This window comes from Ursus maritimus, unplaced genomic scaffold (assembly GCF_017311325.1).
Source record: "Ursus maritimus isolate PB19 unplaced genomic scaffold, ASM1731132v1 scaffold_19, whole genome shotgun sequence".
NCBI classification, from domain to species: domain Eukaryota; kingdom Metazoa; phylum Chordata; class Mammalia; order Carnivora; family Ursidae; genus Ursus; species Ursus maritimus.
Genome location: NW_024424341.1, coordinates 39,721,574 through 39,745,371, shown reverse-complemented (window position 1 = coordinate 39,745,371; position 23,798 = coordinate 39,721,574). Strand labels below are relative to the sequence as shown.

General features: G+C 50.9%; 1 protein-coding gene across 3 annotated transcripts in view; it reads left to right on the top strand.

Annotated features, from left to right (window-relative positions):
• The window catches only part of PEPD (peptidase D), a 113,420-nt gene that overhangs the window by 21,689 nt on the left and 67,933 nt on the right, over window positions 1-23,798 (top strand). For all 3 annotated transcript variants that reach the window (XM_040633710.1, XM_040633709.1, XM_040633711.1), the window contains 3 exons: window positions 3,428-3,475; window positions 4,882-4,943; window positions 14,994-15,038. In XM_040633710.1, coding sequence (XP_040489644.1) covers window positions 3,428-3,475; window positions 4,882-4,943; window positions 14,994-15,038 — 155 coding nt within the window. The remainder of the gene's footprint in view (window positions 1-3,427; window positions 3,476-4,881; window positions 4,944-14,993; window positions 15,039-23,798) is intronic.

Genomic DNA, 23,798 nt, shown 5'->3' with positions numbered 1-23,798 from the left:
GAGAAAGGGGTGCACAGTGCACACTTGCTCTCCTTTACAGAAGGCAGAGCAAGTGGCACTTCCCCCGAGAAAGGGGTGCACAGTGCACACTTGCTGTCCTTTACAGCCCCAGGCAGATGTTGGGAGGTGCCGGGGTCATGGGCTCGGATTTGGGCAGGATGGGTGTAAGAGAAACCATCATGGCACTCTGGCGATGGATGCCGCCTGCCTCACAGCCTCAGCGTGGGGGGACATCGGGGAGTGGCGGGGGCTGTGCTGGCATCTCTGAAGGGACAGCTGCTACGTGGGACTGCTGGTCCAGAGTTGCTGGAAACTCCTGATTGTTCAGAAGGAGCCACAGATCCGTGTTGTTTGTTATCTTTCCTGATGTTTACATTCTGGAAACAAGTTCAGATTTTTAGACGCATTGCCTAGCCACCAAGTTGCACCCTCGTTTCAGATGGCCATGAAAAACAGTTCATTTTTAAAGATTTATTTATTCACTTTGGAGAGAGAGAATGCACGTGAGGGAGAGGGAGTCTGACATGGGGCTCAGTCTCATGACCTTGAGATCATGACCTGAACCAAAACCAGGAGTCAGACGCTTCACTGACTGCACCAGCCAGGTGTCCCAAAACAGTTCATTTTTAAAAGCTTGGGTGCTTGCGTGGTGAAGCCCAGCTCTCTAGACCAGTGCAGGCTTTCTTGAGAGCACTGGTTAAGGACTGCCCTGCCCCTTTCTGTGGCGCATCACCCAGGAAGAGTAGCTTGCAGGTCTGGCCGGGGCCCTGAGCATGAGGGTGCATGAGGGGTCCGTGGGAAGCCTCTGATTGTCCCCAAGGGAGGGTCCCTCACCGTGCTCGAGGCTCTGATAAATTCTGCCTGTGCCATTTCCCTCAACCTGCCAGAGAGGCCCGGCTGCCCAGGAAATTGATGCTGGCTGTGGGACGCAGCACGTCAGGGGCATTTAACAGCACTGGTTTGTGAAAGCCGATGGGTCCCTGGGGGCCACCGCTCCGTGGAAACGAGGCCCAGCATTGACAGAGCCGAGCCGGCCTGTGCGCTAGAGCTGCGTTTTGAGCTGGCGACACACAGACACATCCCGTCTCCTTTATTTCTGAGGCGTGGAATCGGGCTGTGCTGAGGAGAACGTAGTACTAATGGGTCTCCGTGCAGAAGGGCGGCTGGAGCTGCCAGGCTGGGGGAGGTTACAACCGCAGAAGTAACCAGGGTCCACTCGAGCAGTCGTGATCAATTGGAGACGCCACGCCACCACAGCTAGCAGCCGCCCAGCCTGCTTGGTGCGTCGGCTCTCGGGCCGTCTGTGCCTAGGGCGGCACGGAGAGGCCTGCTTTCTCCATCACGCCTACCCAGTGCATCCCGAGCCGTCGGCGAGAGAAAAACCATCAGAACACACATTTGTGATCTGGCCCCCCTCTGCCAAGGACAGGAATGCGTGCCGTCCCCGGTGCCTGCTTGCTGTCCGGGACTGCCGCCGTAATTGACAGAGCCATTCTGTGCTGATGCATGGAGACCCTTCACGTCGACGTGACAGCACACCCAGGGGCCAACACACACAGCTCTTGTGCCTTTTAATGAGTCCCCCCTCGTCCAGGAGGGCCTGCGGGAGTGGCAGGGATTCAGCTGAGCCATTGGTGTGTGCAGCACACAGTGGAGGGGGTTCAGTCGTCCTCAGAGCAGTTCCGGAGTCAGATAGGAGGGTCCAGGGAGGCGGAGGTGGGCACACATCTGGAGAATCGTCGGGCCACCCGCATCAAAAACCTCAACGAAGCTTGTGGCTTTTCACCCAGCAGTGTCACTGGGTCTATTTTTTTTTTTTTTAAGGAAATACATTTTTAAAGGAATTTATGTTAAGGAAATAGCCTTGTATATAAGAGTGCTCATTAGGGCATCACTTACAGTAGTTAATCATTAGAAGTTATTTAAGTGTCCGGTAGAGCAATGAATGAATGAACTGCCCCGTGTCCATTAAGAGAGCCATACAGCCGTGTGTTCAACTCTGGCCTCTGCTCGTTTTTAACTGTGATTCTGGACAAATTATGGAATCCATCAGCTTTCTCACATTTGTGAAATCTGGACACAAGTAGCCCTAACTCCCTGGGTGGTTAGATGAGAGATGATGTCTGGAGTGACCGGCACAGGCCAGGGACTGGATCAGGGGCTCGTTGGGCATTTCCCCTCCCCCGGCGGTAGTGACTGGTAAAAATCACGTAGTTGGAGAATACTGCATCTCAGGAAACAAGTGAAGTGTGTAACTTCATGTGATCCAGATGTCATTACAGATCTCTGATTTCACGTGCAGAGATAAAAAGTCTCTGGGGATGGCATTGTAGGTGTATTTTATCTTCTTATAGTTTTCAGTATATTCCAGGTTTTCTCTGGGAGCCTCTCAGTATTAAAAAACATGTATATACATATGTCAAAACTTATCAAAATGTGCACTTTAAATATGTGCATTGTAGAGCGTGTCAGTGATAGCTCAGGAAAGCTGTTAAAACAACAAACAACAAATTCTTCTCACGCTCACCCGTGTCAGGGTGTGAAAGTTCCGGGTGGGGGCAGGGGGGACTGAAATACAGCAGTGGCCTTGGTAACCAAGGTGCACGGCAGACTGAGGCGTGGGGGCCAGGAGAGGAAGAAAGCGTTTCCACCAGGGTGCTTGGTGCTCTCGGGTACAGATGTCCTGGCTAATGCAATATGGTGGGCACTTTGCCAAGGGAGTGGAGCCGGAGATGAGGGAGTGAATGAACCTGTCTGGGGAACAAAGGGCCTCACTTCTGAGTACTGTTGATGAGGGGGAGGAGGCATCCCAGGCAGGGGTCAGAGCCCGAGCAGAGGCATGGAGAGGTGAGGTTGCATGGCACACTTATTCATAGGGCTGGGGTAGGAAGCAGCCCGCATGCAGGGACGTGAGGCCTGAGTGGATCAAGGTGGAGGAGGGATGGAGAATGGGAATGTGGGATGGGGGACAGAGGATGGGGTTGGGGGTAACTTCCTCCACACAGTCTAGGAGATCACTGGGGGCAGGGAGGAAGGTGTCTGCCTGGGGACAGGAGGCTGTTGGGATCAGTACCTAAGAGGCAGTAGGAACAGGTCTTTCAGGAGGGACTGGCAGATGGACAGAGGTGCTGGCCTCGGGGGAGGGGTCTGGTGTGGAACCTGGGACATGTGTGGGGCCCAGAGGCAGGGTGGCATGTGGGAAGGTATGCCAGGTGTAGGTGTGAATCCCTGTCTGGCACTTGATAGGCACATGGCTTTCAGAAGTCCTTTGGCGTCCGCGAGCCTTGGGGTCCTCATCTGCAGGATGGGGACAACATCACTGCCTGTTTTAGCAACCGGCTGGCATCGTTAAGTCATGGTGGCGTAGCATCTCCATCAGATGTCTTCTTGGTTGCTCTAAAGTGGATTTTTCTTTCTGACCTTTTAGATCGCCAGTGTCCTGACGTCACAGAGCCCCTCTGTCCTCCTCACTTTGGTAAGTGGCTGGTGTCCAGGGACCGGGCACCCATGGGGAAGGGTTTTAGGGAGCTGCCTGCCCCTGCAAAGGATTTGGAAACTGGAGAAATGGTCATGGGTAACACGTAGCAAACACCTCATTCAGGACGGCTGAATACATCCAGGACCACGTCCTCCATCTTCCGTGTCCCTGGGATGTGCCGTGTCTTTGCAGAAGACACCACGCCTACTCCAAGGGTTAAAACCCAGCTGGAGGATGGGTTTGTGTCAGGCTGAGCTCATGGAGTTGGTGGGTGTAGAATATCAGTGTGCTTCTACCCTGTGTCTCCTCCATTGTTAATAGACTTTTAAAGACACTCCCATGGCGCCTGTCCGTGAGATTGCTGGGCTGTTTGGCATCGATTTAGAATTGGTTACGCTGAATGAGCTGCCACGGCCTGGGGGTGGGTCGGGGTGCACGGTCGGCCCCTGGTGCCTTAAATAGGGCTGTGGGGGCCCTTGGGCTTCGAAATGGCTCAGGGTAGAAGCCTGCTTTCTTGCACTTTTTTGACCTTGGGGAGTTTCAAATATGGAGAGTGTATAATGTTCTTCCCTCCCAAAGTGACCCTTCTTCCCCTTGTTCATCGATTCTTTTTCAGAAATAATTCTTGGTTTTTTTTTTTTAAAGCACTTCACATGGTGTCTTTTTTCCGCTCTGCTGTTTTGATGGCTGAGCAGGAAGATTACGTGAGATGTTTGTGGTCGGAGGTGACCCGATGTGTTTTCTTTGGGGGGCATTATTCAACGTTGGCCTGCCGTTCTCTCGGAACAGAGAAGGCCTTGCCTCTCTGGGGATGGCACACTTTTCTCTGAGTCCCTTGTTTTGTCTCCTCTCCTCTCCGAGTTCCACTTGGAGTCTCCTTCCAATCAGGGAAAGGACAGGGTTGTACCACAGCTCCGTGGTGTCACTGAGAAGAGGCCATCGTGTTGGGGTTGAGTCCTACCCGCGTCTCCGGGAGGGCTGGATTTGACAGTGGGGAGTGTGTGCATGAGGGAGATGGGGCCAGCCTGGGAGAGCAGATGGGGAGGAGTGGTCCCGTCGCCCCTGTCTGTGCCTGCACAGCCTGAGCTGGTTTCAGCAAAGTGGTCTGATGGAGGAGGCTTTCGTGCACCTGGGACGCTGTTTGTGCAGCCCCTTTCCTCCACCTTCAAGCTGTGGCAGAGAACGGACAGCTTGCTTTTGTGCAGGGGTGGAAGGGCAGGGTTGGGTGGGAGTTACCTGAATGGCAGGAAGGGATGTGTTTGCTGGGCGGGGGTGGGGACTCCAGGTTCTTCCCTAGTCGTGAGGCTAGATGGAGGAGGCAGGCCCTCCCACGCAGACGGTGGGGACCCGTGGGGCGCCCCCATGTGCCGAGTCCGCCCTTCATGCTCCCTCTGTCTCTGCAGCGTGGTGTCAACACGGACAGCGGCAGTGTCTGCAGGGAGGCCTCCTTCGAGGGCATCAGCAAGTAAGTCCTGGGGCCCCTGGAATGGTCTCCCTCCTTCCCCGCTCACCTCTTCACCAGCAGGCTTTGCCCTGTCTGCAAGCTAGACACAAAATACGTGAACAGGAGGCTGCTAAGAAGGAGTCAGATCGGGTATTTTGAGGAAATGTTTAGAAAAATAGTTTTCCTAAAATCACTTTAACTTCTGCTTCTCGGTTGAGCTCCGTAATGCAAGTGCAGACCTGCCCGGGCTTGGGGAGCACGTGCAGGTGGGGGCCTGCTCCCTCTCTAGAGATCTGCTCTCAGCTCTGTGGTCCTTACTCTTCTCAGCTCTTCCCCTCGGTCCTGGCACTGACTTCTCCCAGCCTGCATCCTCTGTTGCCCCGGTCTCAGATAGGAACCCCCTTACCTGCCCTCGCTCCCTAGTTTAGCTCCAGGGCTGATCCTCCAAACCCTACTCCCCCTTCTGGGCCTCTCCCGGCAGGAAGGCAGATATGGGACCGAGGTAGGGCACCGTGCCCTCCTTGTTCCTCTTACACTGAGGTCCCTGGAGAGCTGGGCTGTGTCCCTGGGCCGGCTGGGGACTGGCCCTGGGGGGGTCTGTGGGGCCCCAGGCTGTGGCAGAGGAGCCCTTGGGGGGGCACCTGCTCCTCCAGGCTGCTAAGTGTGGATGCCCCCCAGCCTTGCTCCTGGGCCTCCATCCCCAGCTCCTCCCCCACCACCCTTACCCTGCGCCACTGCGTCCTGTTGTCCTTTGGTGGACCGAGGCGGTGACAGAGGAAGTGCCTTATAATTATGTATGAGCCTGAGCCACGGGGAGTTTGTGCGTCTGTGTGATGTAGGGGTGATTAGGAAGGATTATGAGCTCATAAATATGTATCACTCCCCCAATGATAAGAGCGATGGGATGGGGGCGAGTATCAGGTTTGCTTCTCATTGCTCAAATCCCTCCATCCTCTTGGGAATTTCCCCAGAGTAGCCACGTGCTTGCTCTTTGAAATGCCGGCCGTGGAGCCACCATTTCCCCCCAGGCCCCGGAGTGGAGCAGAAGGCATGGGCCCAGCCCGCTATGGCCTGACCTGGGCCCAGCCTCCCCTTGTCTCCCAGCCCTACTGAGGGGCCACTGCCTGGCTCACCTGCCTCGACCAACACCAACATCTGTGTTCCCATGGGCTGGCCCCTCCAGCCTCCCTAGGTCTCTGCCTCGTGGGGAAGGCCCTGAGTGGGAGGAAGGTGCCTTCACGGTCACCTCACCGACCAGTGTTTTGACCTTAACAGAGCTTGCCCCCTGAGCCTCAGCTCCCCCACGCGTAGCATGGTGTTGCTGGGCTTGCCATGGGGGCAGAACGGGATCGTGCTCTGCCCCGGAGCCTGGCGTGGAGCTGGTCCTCAGGAAACTGTTGTTCACTTGTTCACAAGCACATCCTCGCCAAGCCCTGTTGCTCCCCTGAGCCTCAGTCTCCCCAGCTGTGCAGTGGGCAGGTAGACTTCGGAATCACTGATTATAAGATTCCCAATGTCAGTGAGTGCGGGTTCTTTGCCTGCCCCCTCCAGAGGTTTCTGGTGGCCGAGAATGCCTCCCCAGCACCCCAGGAACAGTTGTGCCAGGTGGTATGGCAGGTATGGGAGGCAGCTCTGGTTGTGGCCCCTGAGAGTGGAGCTCCGTTGGCTGCTCCCCAAGTTTTCCCAGAGAGGAGGCGTGGGGAGATTCCAGGGACATCGCAGTCAGTGGGCTGTGGAAGCTGAGGCCTCTTCCCTAGGAGGAGTCCTGCTGTGAACATGACCTCTCCCTTCAGTAGGCAGACCTCAGCCTCTGGCCCCTGTTGTTCCGTGGGACCCCTCAGCCCCTACCAAGAGCTCAGAGGAGCCTGTGCTCTGCCAACCCCCCACCCTGCCCAGTCGGCATTTGGAAGCTTTTTTGGAGAACCAGGGGCTGCCTTAACTTTTGTTTGTTCTCCCCAGGCCCCGGCTGGGGGCCCTCTCTGATCTGTAGTCCAGTCCAGATGAGGCTGACTCTGAGGTACTCCCCAGCCCCTCACCGCTGGGCTGAGAGCCTCTGCCCGCAGGGCTGGGGGATTTGTTTCCATACCCATGTGTCTCGGCTGACGCATTGCTGGTGAGAGCCCCTCCCCCGTTTCTCTCTGCTTCGGAGCCCCCTGACCTGCCTGTGGTCCTCCCTCCCTTCCCTCTGGGACACCCTTCGAGCAGGTTGGCCCTCAGGTTGCTCTGTGGGGTGGGAGCCTGTGGTGGGGGCCCCTACCCCGCATGCCATGGGTATGATTTCGGGCCCCAGTCTCTGCCTCCAGCTGCCCGCTGGAAAGTCCTGTCTGTGTCGCAGTTTCTGGATGCCGCTCTGTCCCCTGGCTGCCAGCACCTTGACTCGGTCGCCTCGTGGCTTCTGCCATTGTCCTTGAGGGCTGCTGCAGCTCAGCCACATTCACCTGCCTGCCGCGTCTCCAGCTGTTTGCTGTGGATAATAATAGCCTGTTTCCTAAGCAAAATGAGTCTTGTTATTGTCCTACTTTCTATCGGTGTCTATCACCGGTGGTTTCTTACTGCCCTAATAAAGCATCTTATTCCTGGAAGTTTGGGTTTTGACCCTTTTGAACTGCTCTGAAACAGCTCACATCTTGGATTTTTGATTGACCTGCTGTGGCAGAAGTTCAGCTTTGGCCTCTAGATTTATGCTAATGGACCATCCCAGGCCACCTTTGTCCCTTGGCATGGGGTGGGGGGGGAGAAAGGAGCTGATCATAGAACAGTGGCCTCACCTGTCCACCCAGTCCAGACCTTCTGGGCGCTCATCCACGTGGGCAGTCGGCCTGCAACCCTCTCTCCAAATGTGGCTCCTTGGAGTTGGCTGCCTCTGGGTCTGTGACCTTGGTGGGGCTGTGGGTTAGGTCCTGGGAGACTTCAGACCTCTCTCAGCCTTCTTGGATCACGGCAGGGGCCAGGCTTGCAATGGTGGGGATGGTAGAGAACCAGGAGCAGAGGGAACAGGAAGACGGGTGGGGTGGGGGTGGTAGACATGCATCGGGATCTTCCTATGGCCCAGAGCTCCTAGGGTTACGAAGAAGGCTGTCTCTGTTCTCCCGGGGGTGACAGAAGCAGGTGGGGACTGTCTGCTGGGCTTTGTGCTGAGTTTGGGCTCTGGCCCAGGCCACAGCTCTGTGGCCACACGGGAGCAGGGAGAGCTCCCACAGAAGACGTGGAAGGATCAGACACCCCGTGGGCTCTGGCTGGAGAATAGGGTCAGGTGCTCCTTGCCAGGTCCTGCTGAGGGCCTGGCCAGGGCTGTTCTGTGGCCGGAGCTAGCTGGAGCTGAGGTAAAGAGGGTAGGGGAGCGGTAAGGAGGGCGTGGGGCTTCTCCCCATGGGCTGCCTGGAGCAGTCGGTTCCTGTAGCCTGGGAGCAAAGGCAGACACGATAAATCTTTGCTACCGTCTGAGGAGGTAGACTTCAGAGCAGATTTTCCTGAGAGAGAGGGAGGCTGACCATGGAGGAGAAGGTCATCTGCAGGGGCCAGGTGGCCCTTGGGGGTGCCTTCCTGCCGTGAGACAGTTCCCTTCAAAGCAGGCAGACTGCCCAGGAGCCCTGGGCCAGGGCAGTGAGTTGCTGAGGGCTCAGCTTCATGTCGTTGTCTGAGAGAAAAATATGGTCAATATTTTACATCAGCTGGTTATTCAGGATAAGCATATTTCTTATCTTTTGGCATTTACTTAAATTGCCTTGCATATTTGAAGACAATTGGTTACAAATTAATTCCACTTAAATAAGCAGTTAAATATGAAATTGCTGAATTTGGGGGTTGCTAATGCAGGGACATAAATATTCAAAGATGTGAATTTTTAAACCCAGGAAATAGAGGGACTTTGTTAAAACCTGATGATTACAACAAAATGCCGGTCTGTGGTGGGGGGACTGGGCTTTGTGGTTACTGGTAACTCGCATATCAAGTTACTATAGATTAACTTGAGCTTCTCGTTATGGTCCATGGAATCTCCATGAGGAGACAGGAACCCACCCCAGCCCCTAGCAGGAGAGGGCAGTGGGGGGCCCTTGCAGGGCACATTCTCCAGAGGGCCTCACCTCCTTCCTGGGATTAGAAACAGCAGGGAAAAGGCCAGGGGCCCAGGCAGGGGCATTTGGGCCCATCCTACTCACCCTTTGTCACCCATCCCTCAGGCTGAGCCCACCAGGGAATTACCCAATGCTTCCAGGACACTTGCTCCCCGCCCTCATAGGCACTGGTGGATTTGTTTTTACCCTAAAGAGTACAGAGGCAAAAGCAAGGAATATCCAAATTTTATCACCCCAAGTTAAACCCTGTCAACACCGTGGGGAATGTCTTTTGGACTCTTCTGTGTGTGTCTTGAGTGTTTCTCTGAGTATTTTTGTACCTGGGTGCCCTCTTTCATGAGTCCGTGTGTTTCCGTGTGCGTGTATATTTAGGGGTAAATCTTTCTGTATTAGTCTAAGTGTATGCCTGTCTGGGTGTCTGTGTGTGTGTGTGTGTGTGTGTGTGTGTGTGTGTGTGTTGCATATAATTATGTGCGTGCCCGCCTGGGCATGTGTTCATTGTATCTTGGGTTTGCATCTGTGTTTGTGTGCTGGGTCACTTGGCTGCTCATGTGTCTGTAGGAGCATGTGTGTATGTGTACGTACATTTTATAAAGTGAAATTTTACTGCTGTGTTTGCCTGCTGAGTAGATAGGCCATTGCTTTTCCTAGCGTCAAAGTGACATTTGGGGAAATGAGAGGCAGAGTCTGTGTTGTCGTCTTGATTTATGTCATCTGCTGCTCTGTTCTTGACTCTCAACCATGTTGGCTGCCTGTGGTCTCTTTGATATTTCACAAGTAGGGCTTTGATGCTACAACATTTCAGGTGACTTTGAGTTGGTCTTATTTGTGTAGTTAGGAGTCCCAAAAGCTTTGGAGATCTGGAATCCTCCCAGCCCTGTTAATGCCCCCTTCCCACTTCTCTCCTCTGTCCTTCCTTTTTCAATGGGCTCAGCCACCAGTGGGGGTGCCGGATGCATAACCACGGCATTAGTTAGGTGTTTTCAAACACCAGTAACGGGGCCATGGAGAGTCCTTGCTTGGTCACAAGCCAGCATGCCCTGTGTATAATATCCTGACCTGAGATGGAGCAGGGCTCAGAATCCAGGGCATTGAACGCCTGCCCTGGCTTCTCTGTCAAGGCTTGTATTTTGTGCTGGGCCATGCCATGCTTCCCCAGCTCTCTCACTGCCAGCTTGAGCTCTGGGTCACACATGATGTGCCCCAACCTGATCTTTTTGTCTCTTGGGGTCTCCTTTTCAATTGTGTTTCTCTTACCAGAGAACAAATTTTGGCTTTATAGATTTTTTTTTCATTTTATGTTTGCCTTTTATTTCATTGATTTCTGTGCTTTTTAATTTCCTTTTAATTTCTTTAGGTTTGTTCTTTCTCTAGCTTCTTGAGAGAGAAGAAAGGGACATGCTTGGGGATGGGAGATTAGATCATTGTCTTCTTTTTTTTTCTTTTTTAAGATTTTATTTATTTATTTGACAGAGAGAGAGGCATCAAGAGAGGGAACACAAGCAGGGGGAGTGGGAGAGGGAGAAACAGGCTTCCTGCCGAGCAGGAAGCCCCATGCGGGGCTTGATCCCAGAACGCTGGGATCATGACCTGAGCCGAAGGCAGAGGCTTAACGACTGAGCCACCCAGGCGCCCCATCTTTTTTTTTTTTTTAATATTTTATTTATTCATTTGAGAGAGAGCGCGCACGAGTAGGAGAGGCAGAAGGAGAGTGAGAAGCAGATTCCCTGCTGATCTGTGAGCCCGACATGGGTCTTGATTCCAGGACTCTGAGACCATGACCTGAGCTGAAAACAGATGGTTAACCATGTGAGCAACCCAGGCGCCCCATCGATCATTGTTTTCAATTTTCTTTTCCACTAAATACGTTTAGAACTATCAATTTTCCTCTGGGCATTGTTTACCTGCCTTTCACCAGTTCTGATATTTTATCATGTTTTTATTTTCTAATTTTGTTAATTCTTTTTTGAACAGCAGGTCTTTAGAAGTGTGTTGCTTAATTTCTAAACAAATTGGGCTTTTGTAGTTTTCCTTCTGTTACTGATTTCTTGTTTAATTCTCCTGTAATCAGTTAGCGTTTTCTGTATCTCAATGCTTTGAAAATTGTTGAAACTTCCAGTGTATGATGACTATGATAAATGTTTCTTGTGTGCAGTGTTGAACAGAAGTGGAGAGGAAGGGCCTTGTTCCTCATCTTAGGGGAAAGCTTCTCATCTTTGACCATTAACTATGATGTAGGCTGTGTGTTTTTTGTAGATACCTTTATCAGGTTGAGGAAGTTCCCTTCTCTTCCTAGTTCATTGAGTGTTTTTATCATGAGAGGTTGTTGGATTTTGTAAGATCCTTTTTCTACATCTGTGTGGGTTTATTCTATATTCTGTTAATATAGTGTATTATATTGATTATTTTTGTCTGTTGAAGAAACCTTACATTCTTGAGATAAGTCCCACTTGGTCATGGTGTATATCCTTTTTATATGTTGATGGATTTTGTTTGTTAGTATTTTGTTAAGATTTTTTTGTGCCAATGTTCATGAGAGATTTCCATCTGTAGTTTTCTTGTGATGTCTTGGTTTTGGTATCAGGGTAATTCTTAGCTTGTGGAATGAGTTGAAAAGTGTTCCTTCCTCTTCTAGTTTTAGTAAGAGTTAATGAAAGATTGGTGTTAATTCGTTTTTAAACATTTGGTATTCATGAAGAAGGCGTTTGATCCAGAACTTCTCTTTGTGAGAAGGTTTTGATTACTAATTCAGTCTCTTTACTTGTCATAGGTCTATTTGGATTTTTTTTTCCTTGTATCAGTTTTGGCAGTTTGTGTCTTTAGGAATTTTTCTTTTTCTTTTTATTTTTTTAAAGATTTTATTTATTTAAGAAAGAGAGAGAGAAAGAGAGCATAAGCAGAGGGAGGGGCAGAGGAAGAGGGAGAAGCAGGCTCCCTGCTGAGCAGGGAGCCATACATGGGGCTCCATTCCAGGACCCTGGGATCATGACCTGAGCTGAGGGCAGACACTCAACCGACTGAGCCACCCAGGCGCCCTGGAATTTGTCTTTTTCTTCTCAGTTATCCAGTTATTGCCATACAGTTGTTCATTATATTCTCTTATAATTCTTTTAATTTTTGTTAAATCAGTAATAATATTCTCTTTTTTATCTCTGGTCAGTAACTTGAGCCTTCTCTTTGTTTCTTGGTCAGTCTAAAACTCAATTTTGTTGATCTTTTCAAAGAACCAATTTTTATTTTACTGAATTTTCTCTACTGTTTTTCTATTCTCTATTTCACTTTTTTCTGCTCAAATCTTTATTATTCTATTCTATTCCTTCTGCTTGCTTTGGGTTTAGTTTCCTCTTCTTTCTCTAGTTTCTTTTTAAAAGATTTTGACTTATATTTGTGAGAGAGAGAGAGAGGGAGGGAGAGCACGCATGTGTGGGGAGAGAGGGACAGAGGGAGAGAGAAAGAATCCCAAGTAGGCTCCATGCTCAGTGTGAAGCCTGGTGTGGGGCTTGATCTCACAACCCTAATATCATGACCTGAGCCAAAATCAAGAGTCTGGTGCTCAACTGACTGAGCCACACAGGTGCTCCTTCTTTTTCTAGTTTCTTAAGGTGGAATACTAGGTCATTGGTTTGAGATAACCTTCTTCCTTTTTAACATAGGTGTTTTCGCTATTAACTTCCTTGTAAGCACTACTTTAGCTGCATTCTGTAGGTTTCGGTATGTTGTGCTTTTGTTTCCATTCATCTCAGAGTATTTTCAGTTTCCCTTGTGATTTCTTCATTGACCTATTGGTTATTTAAGAGTGTAAAATTTAATTTCCACAGATTAGTGAATTTTTGTTCTGTTACTGATTCTAATTTCATTCCAGTGTGCTTGAAGGACACATTCAATATGATCTCAGTCCTTTTTTTTAAGTTTATCGGGAGTTGTTTTATGGCCTGACAAATTAATCTATTCTGGAGAATGTCCCATGTGCACTTGAGAAAATGGCTATTCTACTGTAGGGTGGAGTAGTCTAGAGATGTCTGTTAGGTCTAGTTGGTTTATAGAGTTGTTCAGGTCTCCTGTTTCCTTGTCAATCTTCCATCTAGTTCCATCCATTTCTGCAAGCAAAGTATTGAAGTCTGCAGATATTGTTGAATTATTTATTTCCCCTTCAATTCTGTCAGTTTTTGATTCATATATCTCAGGGCTGTGTTGTTAGGTGCATAAAGGTTTATAATTATTATGTTTTCTTTGTGAATTAGTCTTTTTATTTGTATAAAATATCCTTTATCTTTAGTAAATTTTTTTTCTAAGTCTTATTTTGTCTGATATTAATGGAGCTGTTCCAGCTCCCTTTTGGTTTCTGTTTGCATAATACATCTTTTCTCATCCTTTCATTTTCAGTCTACTTGTGCCTTTGACTCTAAAGTGTGTCTTTTTAGAGTGTTTACTTGTATCATATTTCTTTTAATTCCTTCTGCCAGTCCCTGCCTTTTAATTGGAGAATCAAATCTATTTACATCTAAAGTAATTACTGTTAAGGAATGACTTCCTTCTGCCATTTTGTTACTAGTTTCTATATGTCATATATCATTTTTGTTCCTCAGCTTTTTCATTACTACTTTATTTTATATTTTATTTTTTGTGATACATGGTTTTTATTCCTTTCTCATCTCCTTTTCTGTATGTTTTAATTATTTTCTTAGTTGTTGCCTGGGGGATTACAAATGACCTCTTAAACTTGTGACAGTCTAGTTTGCGTTAATGTCAACTTAATCTCAGTAGCATACAACAACTTTGGTTCTGTATAGCTCCATGTTATCCCCCCTCCTTTGTGCTGTTATTGCATATAGATTGCATCTTCACATGTTCCATTGGTCAGCACAGATTGACAATTGCTTTATGAGGTTGTCTTTTTAAGTCAAAGAGGTGAAAAAAGGAGTTACAAAAGAATACATTTATCCTGTCTCTCTACTTGCCTATGTAATTCTTTTTATTGATACCCTTTTTTTATTCATGTGGATTCAAGTTACTGTAGTGTTCTTCACTATAGTCTAAAAGATTCCCTTTAGAATTTCTGGTAGGATGAGTCTTCTAGCGATATTTTTGTCTATCTGGGACTGTTTTAATTTTTCTTTCATTTTTGAATCATAGCTCTGCTGGATATAGAATTCTGGTTGACATATTTTTTTTTCTTTCTTTCTACTGCCTTTTGGCCTTTATGACTTCTGACAAGAAATTAGCCATTAATCTTACTGAGAATTCCTTGTATGTCATGCTTTTTTTTTTTTTTTTCTCTTAGTGCTTTCAGGATTTTCTCTTTGTCTTTCGACAGATTATATGTCCAAGTGTCGGTCTCTTGGGATTTATCCTTTTTGGAGTTTATTGGGCTTTGTAGATTCATGTTTTTCATTAAACTGGTGAAGTTTGGGGCCATTATTGCTATTGTTTTTTTTTCAAAAATTCTTCTGCTTGGGGTGCCTGGGTGGCTCAGTCGTTAAGCATCTGCCTTCAGCTCAAGTCATGATCCTAGCGTTCTGGGATCAAGCCCCGCATCGGGCTCCCTGCTCAGTGGGAAGCCTGCTTCTCCCTCTCCCACTCCCCCTGCTTGTGTTCCCTCTCTCGCTGCCTCTCCCTCTGTCAAATAAATAAATAAAATCTTTAAAAAATATTCTTCTCCTTTATCTTTCTCCTTTTCTTCTGGGATTCCTATTGTGTGTACGTTGGTATACTTGACAGAGGAGGCTACGGCTGCTACGTCTGCCTAGTGAAAGTGGAGGACAGTGTTTTGTAGCCGAGCAGCTTGTTCTCTGACTGTGCTTAGAGCACTTGGCCTGGCTGTAGGGCTGCTGCCGGAAGTGAGCAGCAGGCCTTCTATGGGCCAGAGGGTCATGAAGTGAAAGCCTGGGGCCCTCTCTGGGTCGAGTCCTCCCTTGATATGTCTTGAAAGAGGTATTTCTTGCAGGGAGATGATAGACCATTGAACTAATAGGCTTGATTTGTTTTTCCTCTACAGGTTTAATGTCAATAACACCATTCTTCATCCGGAAATTGTGGAGTGGTGAGTATTGCCTGGGGCTTCTTCGACTGTTTGTTGTGCTCCACTCAGGAAGCTAAGAGACCCTGCTGTTGCCACCTGTGGCATCTCAGAGTGCCCCTCAGACAAGATGGTCCCCAGGACAACTTTTTTCTCTGTTTTTTTTTTTTTTTTTTTTTTTGGTGTCAGTTGGTCTGTTTTTCTGAAAGGGCATGAGTCACTTGAATGTCAGTTAAATTTTTCTTGTTTTTAATTTAGGAGTCTTTTAAAAGCTCCTACCATAAATGAGCCACGCTTATATAGCTCAGTTAGAGTAGTTAATGAAAAGAGGGAAAATAAACATCATACATAATCCTATTACCAGAAAGGTAAACATGCGTTCCTCGTGTTTGTTCTGTGTCCTGACAAGCTGGCATCCTATTGTATGTGTTCTTACATTGCCTACATTCCTTCCTTGCTGATCTCGGCAGCCTGTACGTACCTGTGGCATAACTGGTTTCTGTTAGGTCATAGCAGGGCAAACCTTCTCAGGTTGGGGCATCACCTCTGTGGGCCCTGGAAGTGGCCCTCCTACTCCAGCAGTCATTTTGGCCTCAGACTGGAGACACGGTTGTAGGGCAAGAGAGGTAACAGGTTACCAGGTAGGAGGCTGCTGCAGGATCCAGATGGCAGTGGAAGGGTGGTGCAACAGAGCCAAGAGTAGAGTGGTGGACAGAGGAAACGCCCCTGGGAGGAGCTGGCTGTGACCTGAGTGAAGGCTGGAGTTGAAGGTGACTCTGGTTTTTTGTCCTGAACAGCTGGGTAGTGTGTCACCAGGAGGGGGATGGCTGGAAAGAGCAGGTGCTGTGGCCGATCAGGGACTTGTTTGGGGCATGTTGAGTCTGAAGCAGGTTCCAGCGGGAGTGAGGCTGGGCCAGAGGTGGAAATCCGAGTGCCATCATAGGCATCGGTACTGACCGTGGCAGCGCCAGAGGGTAGGCTGGCCAGCCCAGCTTCCTCGGCTGCCACACACGCTCTGAGGATGGGGCCTGTGTCCTTTCAGTACACAGCTGCCTTTTCTTGTTTTTATAAAGTAACAGATGCCTGGCCCATCTGTAGCTCCCAGTTGACAGCAGAATAAATCCTGGATACTCAGGAATGGGCCCGCACCCACTTACACCCCACGTGTGACACTCCCTCGTGGCCGCTTACAGTTCAGGTGCTTTGGAGACCATGCTGGGTTGTACACTCCCGCATCTCCTGAGGGGCAAGTCATTAGTTCGTTACTTTGTAACAAGCATGCTTTAATTCTAGACATTTCCAAGGCTCTGAAGTGGATTCCATGTTTATAAGAATACTTCCCAACTTTATCAAAGCCGGCAGCAGAAAGGACTTATTTGACATTTGATGACAGTAGAACTATTTTAGAAATGTCTCATTGTCCTTACTGCCTCAAGGGTGTGTTTTAATAGCGTGGGTTCTGGCCTCTGTAGTGACTGCGATCATTCTTGAGTGAGATCCACGGTGGTCATGATCACTGCCCTCTTGGAGGAAGTGAAGAACGGATTCTGGGTGGAATGGCAGGCTGGTCCCTCGTTTACAGGAGAGTGGGTTTTCTATGACGTTAAATTATGATTTACTGACACATCTTTGGGCACCTGTCCTGAATGCTTTCATTATGACCCCTCTGTCTAGGCCCCATGGAGAGGGGCTGCCTGAGTAACAGAAAAACCCTCCATTCCGCACATCCAAACTAACCCCAGCCTGTCTCCCTCGGCAAGTCATTTCATCTGCCAGTGATGATGCAGTAATACCTAACTTAGGAAGATTCGCCAAGTGTCTTAGACCATTCAGGCTGCCATAGCAGTTACCATGGTGGGCGGCTCATAAACGACAGAAATGGGTTTCTCACATTCTGGAACCTGGGAAATCCAAGACCGAGGTGCTGGCAGGCTCGGTGTCTTGTGAGAGCCCACTTCCTGGTCCCTAGATGGTGTATTCCTGCAGTGTCCTCACAGGACAGAAGAGGTGAAAAGCTCTCTCGGGTCTCTTTTACAAGGGCATCAAGCTCATTCACGAGAGGTCTGCCCGCATGACCCACTTGCCTCCCAAGACCACATCTCTGAATACCAACACATGGGAGGTTAGGTTTCAACGTATCAGTTTTGGAGGGAGACACCTATTCAGCCTATAGCGCTGAGCCTTGGTTTCCTCGCGTGCAAAGCAGAGGTGCTCTCCCTTGATGGATGATGGCTCAAGTTAAGTGCTAACTCAGCTTAATACAATGTCTGTCGCCTTTTTTAAAAAAAGATTCATTTATTTGAGAGAGAGAGATGGAGGGCAGTGCGTGCGTGTGAGTGGGGGGAGGGGCAGAGGGAGAGGAGAGAGAATCCCAAGCGGACTCATCGCTGAGTGCAGAGCCTGACGTGGGGCTCAGTCTCAGGACCCTGAGATCATGACCTGAGCTGAAATCAAGAGTCAGTTGCTTAACTGACTGAGCCACCCAGGCGTCCCTGTCACTTTTTGAGACTTCTTGTGTGCAAGGTGTTGTGCTAAGCACTCGACGCTTGTCCCTTTATTCAAAGAGGTATTTTGTTCATGTTCTAAGCTAGGTGCTCTGACTACCCCCTTTCTGCAGATGAGGAAGCTGAGGCACAGGGAGGGGATTTGCCCGAGAAAAAGCCGGGAGCTGAGCCCAGGCGGGTGGTTCCAGGATCTTGTGCTGCCCCTTGTGAATCTGAGGGGTGCCCTGGAGGGGTGGGAGTGGGGGTTTGCCTGAGCTTCAGCCATGCTCTCAGTCCTCTCTTGGCCACAGGACACGCAGGGGTGCCCAGAGGGGCCCGGCAGGGCTCTGTGTGAGGCCAGGGTGTAGTGAGGGTGGGGGCCAGGGCCTGTGCAGCTGAACTGTGTCCCGCTCCACACCCCTGCCACTCACATACCCCAGCTCCCCGCTGGCCGTTGGGCTGGGGGTCTGGGATTCCTCCCAGGGCCTGATAGAGGCGAGGACCAGCCTCTCCTGGCACAGAGGATGCTTCCTTCCTCGTTGTTTGGATGTCATCCGTTTCCTCTCTGTGACTGCTTTATTGTTTCCCATTCGCTCAAGCAGTGCCTTTTTGATTTCCTGTAAATTCCTCTATAATCATACTCTTCCCCAGAAACATGAGATCATAACTGATAATTTCTCTTCTCGTACTGGGTATTGCAGTTGGAATGTGGAGGTCAAAAGTTGAAACTTAAGAGCAGGCGTCTCACTTCCATAATTTAGGCTGTGGTTCCACTCTCGTGTTCTACAGATGATGCCATCGATCTGAAGTTAGGTTAGGAAATAAAGGGAGATACTTTTGTACCGTCTTAATAGCTCTGTGCCTTGGATGCCGGTTAAGTAGCTCTGCAAGCGTCACAGAAGAGCAAGCATGTCAGCAGTTGCCGTGTACCTTCTTGGGTTTTAAGTGCGACTGTGTTAAATTGAGTCACATGCCGATTTTAGAACTGTTAATTACACAGAGTGAAGGTGTCCTGCGTGTATTAATCAGGCGGGGGAATAACATATCTTCTTCTACTTCCCTGCCTTTTCTGTGCACGGGAGATGGCGAGGCGTGGCTGGCTCAGGGGCAGAAGCACGGCAGGATCCTGCGTCCTGGGTAACATGTCCCGAATTAGAAAAGCTACGTAGATGATGACCTAGATTCTTGGGGTATGTGTGAAAAGTATTCCTGTTGGGTTGCTGTCTTTGTCTCCCAAGGAATAGGCATTGAACCCTATGGTAGTGAGAAAGCCAAGTGGACAGTAGGGATCCTAGGGCAGAGTGAGGCCTTGAATGACCATGCGCCAGAAGGCAGGACATGGAGTGTGGGCGCATCAGGCAGAGAGGAAGGCTGGCTGGGCCCTGGGCCAGCACACTGAGGTGGACCCTTCCATGGCTCCCCTGTGTACAGCCCATATCTGCCCAGCCCACGTCAAGTCTCAGGCACGCTGAGCTCACTGCTGAGTGAAACCACCATTTTCTTCATGGCTCTCATTTCTTTGAGAGGACTTATTGATTGAGCCTCCTGAGGATATGTAATTCCAAGTAGCTCTTTACATTCTGTCCTTCCTGTTGTTCCGGGATTTTATCCTTTGCAGCACCAGGTCATGGGGTGTGAAAGGAATGGACGTGGGGTCCTGTGGCCTTGAGTTCTTGCCTGCTGGCTCCCACAGACCCAGCCCCTCTGCACATTCGTCTCCTGGAGAGATGGTATTCCTGTCTCTTCAATGGGTTTTCACCATGGTGGTGCTTTGATGCTCGGAGACCGATCTTGGATGTACTTCATCCTGTCTTGCTACTATTGTAATCAGTGGAGCATTCAGACCTCAGCTAATTAATGTCTTAATCCTGGGTCTAATGCCCAGACGCAGTTTTGTGACCTATGCATATGGAAGGGAAGAAAACCAGATTGCACAAATCTCAGCCGAGTCCAGTTTTTGTCACTTCTAGCCTGTTGCAGGGGGCTCTGGGCCTGGCGTGGTGGAGGAGCCTTCTCCCCACTCCTGCTCCCCTGCCTGGGGCGCTGCCTTCCCACGTGAGTGGCTGCCTGGGTGCAATGATGCTCACGGGCAGGGCCACAGGCCTGGGGACTCTGCGTGACAACCCACATCGCCTGCACATGTCCCCCACCTCCTCTTGCTAGTCGAAGAGCCTGAGCTGTTCTCAGCTCAGACTTGTTAACTGCATCTGTGTTGTGCTGTCCCCAGCCTGCATCCTCTGGTGCCTCATGGAGCAGGAGGCCTTGGCCCTGTCCTGGGGATAGAAGGCTTGCCGATCATATTTCTTACCCCCACCCCACACATCCTGGGGCCAGACAAGGCTGGGGCTAAGTGTGACACTAGGCGGCCCTCACTCTGGAGTGCCCGGGACAGCAGAGGCTGGTGGAATCCCTTTTTCCTTATCTTTTCATGCCCAGGAGTCATAGAAATAGCTGCATCAGACTCAGGACAGTCAATCCTTCCTGAAGGTAGGGAGAAACTGCAGAATGCTGGAAAGTCTTGTTATTTTTTTCACGGTCATCTTAAAAACCATTTCTGGTGCTTGTGTCCTGGAGAGAACTCGGCAAGGCTGGATGCCTGGCACCTGGGCACGACTTAGACCCGAGTGTGCTGTGGATAATCAGGTGAGCCGGCACACGGCAGACGCCTGTTCCCCGGGCCTTTAAAGCTCGAATTGAGGTGGGCCAGGCCGGTTTTGTTGGAGAACTGCCTTTGTAGCATAATTTGTCCTGGTTCAGTTTGATTTTTTTTTTTTTTTAACGTGACTTAAAAATAAGTCCTGAGTAAACCAGGTAGAGGCCTGGTTTGTCATCTTCCACAAATTCAAATTGGGAAGGAGAGCAGGCCTCAGCATCAATGGTTGGAAGTGCTGGCGTCTCTAATGGGAAGAAAGTGTGGTTTGGGCGCCAAGTCTCCTTGGAGGAGAAGACGATGGCCTGCTTTTCCCGGCCCCTCTGCAGACCCGGGTGCCCCCGCTGCAGGGAGGGGCTATGGGGAGAGCCTGTGCAGTGGACTCCTGAGGTTCAAATCCTGGGGCTGCCTCTTCCCAGCTGTGTGTCTCAGGGTGAGGCAGTGGCTGTGGCGGTTCGGGCTGCTGGAGCCTGGGTAAGCTGTGCCCCTGTCCTGCGCAGGGCAGGCCTGGCTGAGCGACATCCCACGCTGTCTGCCAAACTCCCCCAGGGTGGGGTGGAGGAAGCCTCTTTTTCTTCTTTGAAAAGAGCCATGAGCTCTCATTTGTGGAAATAAGGTGTTTTCCAGCTTTGGTGCAATGCCCAGGTACTATTTCTAACCCTGGTTCTTACGTGTCTGTTTTGGGCCAAGCCCTTGGGGTGCTGCGAACCTGCCCTCCAGGACCACGGCCTTTTTGGGAAGAGACTTAAATGTAAAAAGAGTCACGCGTGTGCTAGCTTTCCAAGGATTCCTATAGACTGCCCTGGAAACGTAGGGGAGGGGTATGGGGGAATCCCTCCCCAACCTTGAGAAAGGTGTGGTTCAGGTGGGATCTGGAGGTGAAAGAGCGTGAGCAGAGGAGTCGCTGTGAGGATGAGGGGAGGTAAGTGGTGGAGACAGGCATGGGAAGGCACGTGAGTAGTTTTAACTCCATCCCAAGGATATTTAGAGGCCACCAAAGCTTTTAAGCAAGGAAAAGCATGGCCGCATTTGTGTTTCCCAAAGATCCCCAGTTGCTGTCAGTGAGCACAAAGGGCTGGAGGCAGGAAGAGGCCGGAGAGTTGTCCAGGCTGGAGGCAGTGGGGTCTGGATGGAGAGAAACGGAGGGTCTGAGAGAGGTTGTAGCTGTAGAATTGCAGCCCTTGGTCATCACTCGGATGTGGGAGCAATGGACAGGTGACAGGAAGGTGTCTGGGGTGACGCCCAGGTATCTTAAGCAGCAGGGGTGTGGCGGAGCTGTGGGGTGAAATGGGGGAGTTTGTATCACGCTGGGCTGGGAGAGCCTCGGGGACTTACGGGTGGAGAGGCCTATGCCAGAGGCAGGGGTTTGGGAGCTGGGAACAGGGGCGAGGAAGGGAGCTGGAGGAGGGGTAGCCGCCCAGTGGTGCCAGAGGAGGCAGGGCTCCCTGTGCTGCTTCCTCTCGGCGGTCATGGAACGCCTCTGGATTGGCAGCCTGGGGTCCTTCTCCCACACATTGGTGAGAGGGGGTGGGTGGGGGGTGGTAGGCCTAAGGGAGAAGAGGAGAGGGGAGAGGAGGAGGGGAGGAGAGGTTTGAGATAAAACATACAAGCTGCTCTCACTCCGCTCCCAAAGCAAAGATGGTATGGTTTCCGTTCCGGAAACGTGGCAGAGTAGTGGGGGATAGAGCTTGCCTGGAGGAGGAGGAAGAGGAGGAAGAGGTAAGTGGGTGGTCATGGAGCTCCCAGTAATAGGGGCCACGTGGGCTCCGAGCCCAGGTGTGTATGTTGGGGTGCCGAGCCTGATCCACCCTTTCCCTTGTAAGTGGGTGGGTAGGAGAGCGTGAGTGTGGAGGGGAAGGTTTGGCAGTTTGGAGAGGAGGGGATAGAGATGAGTTCATTCCTCTGCTGAGAAGGGGAGGAGGCCCAGGGAGGGGAGGGGAGAGATCTTAGGGAGATGAAGTTGAGAGTAGCCCTCCGGCCCCGCATGCCTCCATGCAGCTCATAGCAGAAGTGGGATGGTACCGAGCCTGGTGGGGCTGGTGAGTAGGGGCTTGCTGTGCCATCTGCCCAGTTGGGGATTTTCCTGCATCCCTTGTGGCCCCAGATCTTGCCTGCAGCAGACATAGGCTCTGGCTCATTCCTCGTGGGGGTTTGGCCAAGCCCATGTGGCTGTGTGGGCACAGGGCCTAGGGGTCTGAAATGTTGGTGGGATGAACCAGGTATCTAAGCTGAATAGAGGGGCAGAGGGCTGGAGGCCTGTACAGCCTGGGCCTCGTTCCCCCCTGTGTTGTCACTCTGGTCATCACTGCATTTGAGGACAGAGGGACCCACTCCCCCCTTACCAGTTGCCCAGGCTGGAGCTGAGCAGGTGGCAGTGGGGAGCAGAACACCATGGATTTGGACCTCAGGAGCTGAGCTGCTCATCCGAGTCCTGCCCAGGCTTTGGACCCTCACCTCCAGGGCACGGGAAGCAGCTTCCTGTTCCCCAGGTGGGACTGCTCCCAGCTCCTGGTGGAGAGTCAGAGACACCTTCTGATGGTAAAGAGCCGAGTGTCAGGCTTTAGGGTCTGCTTCTTCAGGATAGAAAGGCTAGTCATGTGGAAAAAGTCTCCCTGGGCTGAAGGGTTTATCTTTTCCACATTCCCCAGGAGGTTTTACGGTCTTAGGAGGGCGTCACGGCGCTGCTGGATGCCGTCGTCATTTCCTGGTGACAGATGGCTGGCTGTCCCAGCTGGATGGTACCATGGAGACAGTGTGAGTCAGTGGCTGGCTTGTGCTGCTCCTGTAAAGTCCCCAGAGGTTCGCTGCCTCTGATGGAGGTGCCGTCCTTGGCCTTGGTCAGGCTTCAGGACACAGACAGCGGCTGGATGAGAGAGTGAATGGAGGCACTGGTCTGCCATCATCAGACACTGGCTTTACTGATCGGCAGGGTGCTCGAGTGTGTTCCCTTCGCCAGAGGGAGCGTTGGTGAAGGTGTGTCACCTTTGTAAAAGAAGCAGAGCTGGCCGCAGGACATGCACTGAGGACGCTGGGCTCTTAATGACTGGTCACAGCTGCCACCGAAATGCCCATGGCCTGGAGTTGCTTATCTGAAGTGGAGGTTGAAAACGAATATTCATGTAGCTTCTCTAGCTGAGTCGTACTTGGCAATGAGGTTAATCGCAAAGACCAGAAACCTAACCACATTTGGGCAAATTAACATGAATTTATTGTGAGGTCCCCCAGGAACCCCAGAGTCCAGCTGCAGGAGGCATAGCTGAGTCTCAGAAGGACAGCAGGGCCTCTTGGTTGCGCCTACCTGCCCCACACAGCCCCCCCTCCCCCCCCCCAGCTTCTTGTCTGTTCCTAGTCTCCTCCTCTCTGCAGACTGGCTGTTTTCCACATTCTTTCCTGCACTCATGGCTGAAAGTGGCTGCACCACCCACGGTTCCCACCCCCATCCCTGGATCTCGCAGGGGGCCTGACTGGGGGGATGGGGGGATGGGGGGATGATTTCTGGGGTGCCCCAAGGGTAGGTGGGTGGGGTGGGGAGGAAACAGTAGACCTCTTCAGCCAACTGGGCAGAGCCCTGGGAGTCAGCACACTTGATTCAGGTCCCACAGCCTCTCCAGGTAGATTTTATCCCCATTTTATGGATGAGGAAACTGAGTC